The sequence below is a fragment of the Orycteropus afer genome, unplaced genomic scaffold (genome assembly GCF_000298275.1).
Source record: "Orycteropus afer afer isolate SDZICR_OR568_19922 unplaced genomic scaffold, OryAfe1.0 scaffold00069, whole genome shotgun sequence".
Classification (NCBI taxonomy): Eukaryota; Metazoa; Chordata; class Mammalia; order Tubulidentata; family Orycteropodidae; genus Orycteropus; species Orycteropus afer.
Window position 1 is genome coordinate 9,579,063 of NW_006921656.1, and position 2,410 is coordinate 9,581,472.

Genomic DNA, 2,410 nt, shown 5'->3' on the forward strand with positions numbered 1-2,410 from the left:
CTTTTTTTCTTCTCCAAATGATTTTGAGTTTTGTTCCACATTGTTCTCCCTCTCTCGCCTACAGAGATCCCCCTCTGGGTGGTTGACAGTGGTAGCCGGGCACCGTCTAGTTCTTCTGGTCTTATAGTCACATAGGCTGGCTGAGCTTTCTTACAGAGCACCTGTGGGTTGACTTGAACCACCAACATTTTGTTTTAGCAACTGAGGGTGTTACCCCTTTGCCCCATGCGGGGACTGTGATAAAAGACAGTGATAGCAACATTACCTGTGTCCTAGGCATTATGCCTGGACCATCTCCTTTGTTCTTCAGGTGGTGGGCACTATTCATATCCTCATTTTACAGATGAGGAAACAGGCTTAGAGAAGGTAAGGACCATGGGCCAAGGGAATCCAGTGAGAAGGGGTGGAGTCAGTTCCTGACCTTGAGTCTGTGTGACTCTGTGGCCTGTGCTGTCACCCCTCTGTTGTCCTACCTGCCTTAATGTTTGTGATTGGTGAACCATTGCTGCATTTGCTAATGTTAACTGTCAGCATTTAAAATGTGCGGTAATGATATTTTGGCTGCACTTCCTTTAATGAGTAATGTGGAGTCTGAATCCTACATTGGATCATGAAAAAAAAAAAAAATGCTGTTGAGTGGATTCTGACTCATAGTGACCGGGGAGGAAAGAGTAGAACTGTCCCATAGGGTTTCCAAGGCAGTTATCTTTATGCAACCAGACTTCCACCTCCTTCTCCCCCAGAATGGCTGGTGGGTTTGACCATTGACCTTGTGGTTAGCAGCAGCTCTTAACCACTGTGCCACCAGGGCTCCTTATGGGCTCCTGAGCCAAGGGGAATCACGCCCACCTGATGCAGGGTCACAGCCCAGTGAAGGGGAGGCTTTGCTTATTCAGCAGGAGGTGCCTTTGGGAAGCGAGCAGAGCGGCTGCTGAACAGCTGCTGGGGCTGAAGCTGCTCAGGAAGCAGGAGCTGGCGCAGGCCCGTGCGCAGTGGATTCCGCATTCCTGCTTGTTCAAGTCTAGGGGCTTAAAATAAAATATGCATGAGGGAGGAAAGTGGCAGGCTGGTTTTTGCTAACTCTAGTGTTTCAGACCTTAGATATTTTTGGGTTAGGGGCAATCAATGCCAAACGTCCTCATGGGTCTAAAAATGAAATTGCTGATAAGAATTTCCTTTGGTCTGGGGATTAACTGCAAAGAAATTTTATAAGACCTGTTTAGTGTAGCCATTTTAAACCCACTTCATTAGAATGGTCCAGGAAGGGTGCATTTGTATGAGCACTTCTGTGAACTTAGTGTTTGTGAGAATGGTAAGATTTTGGTATGTTTATTCTGCAGGTATATGGATACCTCTTTAATCAGTGTTGATGTACAGCCAACTTATGTGCGAGTCATGGTCAAAGGGAAGGTAAGTGCCTTTCTGTAGCCTCTTAAAATCTCAAACGCTAGGGCTTGAACTAAACTAAGTAGCCTCATGGCAGTGGTTGTGAGGCTGACACAGGACCGGGCTGTGTTTTGTTCTGTTGTACATACAGTCGCTATGAGTCAGAAATGACTTGACGGCACCTAACAGCATCAGGTTGCCTCACATTTTTAAAAAAATTATTCTTAAAATAGAAAAAAGGACTCAAATAATGAGCTCTTTTTTAGGCATTGAGTTTTTACTACCAGGTAAAAACTCTACCAGGGGAATGGCTGCTATGTAGCTTGATAAAATTAATATTTTAGTACGTATATCTCTCGAGTTAGCACCTTTCTCTTTTCAAAGCTGATGAAGTGATCATTTATGTAGTAGATTCTGCTTGAAGTGAAATAGTGTACCATTCTAAATTGTCAATGATTTCTTTGATAGCCACTGTAATTTTTCACTTTTGAAATAGCATTATTGTGATGATGTTTGCTGATACTGAGTATTTCTATAAGGTAGTTTGAAGACTTTTGAAATGGAAATAAGTTGATGCTGTATGACAAGAAGTTTGACCTGTATATAGCTTTTTAGCTGTGTTAATGTAAACAGGCCTGTGTGTGTTTCACTGTTGGTGATTGATACCACTCTGTAGACCCTAGGTAAAATAGTTCATACATGTAGCACATAACCCACATGTGATATTTTCCCTGTAAGAAGTTAAAGCGTATTTTAAAACTTAATGCTTGATCTTGAGTTTCTAATGGACATATGTCCTGAATGAACCCTCTCATATGGTATGTGCTCACTCTAGATCCCATCTCCCATTTATTCTCAGCCCTTCCAGCTTGTACTTCCTGCAGAAGTTAAACCTGATAGCAGCTCAGCTCAAAGATCTCAGACAACGGGACATTTAGTCGTCTGCATGCCCAAGGTGGGTGATGCTACTGGGCTGTTTCAAGTCTAGATTTGTTTGCTCCTGAAAGAGCTTGAGCAGTCAGAG

The 2,410-nt window shown here is 43.2% G+C and overlaps 1 protein-coding gene across 1 annotated transcript in view; it reads left to right on the forward strand.

Moving 5' to 3' along the window:
* The window catches only part of DNAAF11 (dynein axonemal assembly factor 11), an 87,005-nt gene that overhangs the window by 44,586 nt on the left and 40,009 nt on the right, over positions 1-2,410 (forward strand). The window contains exons 8-9 of the mRNA XM_007940575.1: positions 1,341-1,410; positions 2,246-2,341. Coding sequence (XP_007938766.1) covers positions 1,341-1,410; positions 2,246-2,341 — 166 coding nt within the window. The remainder of the gene's footprint in view (positions 1-1,340; positions 1,411-2,245; positions 2,342-2,410) is intronic.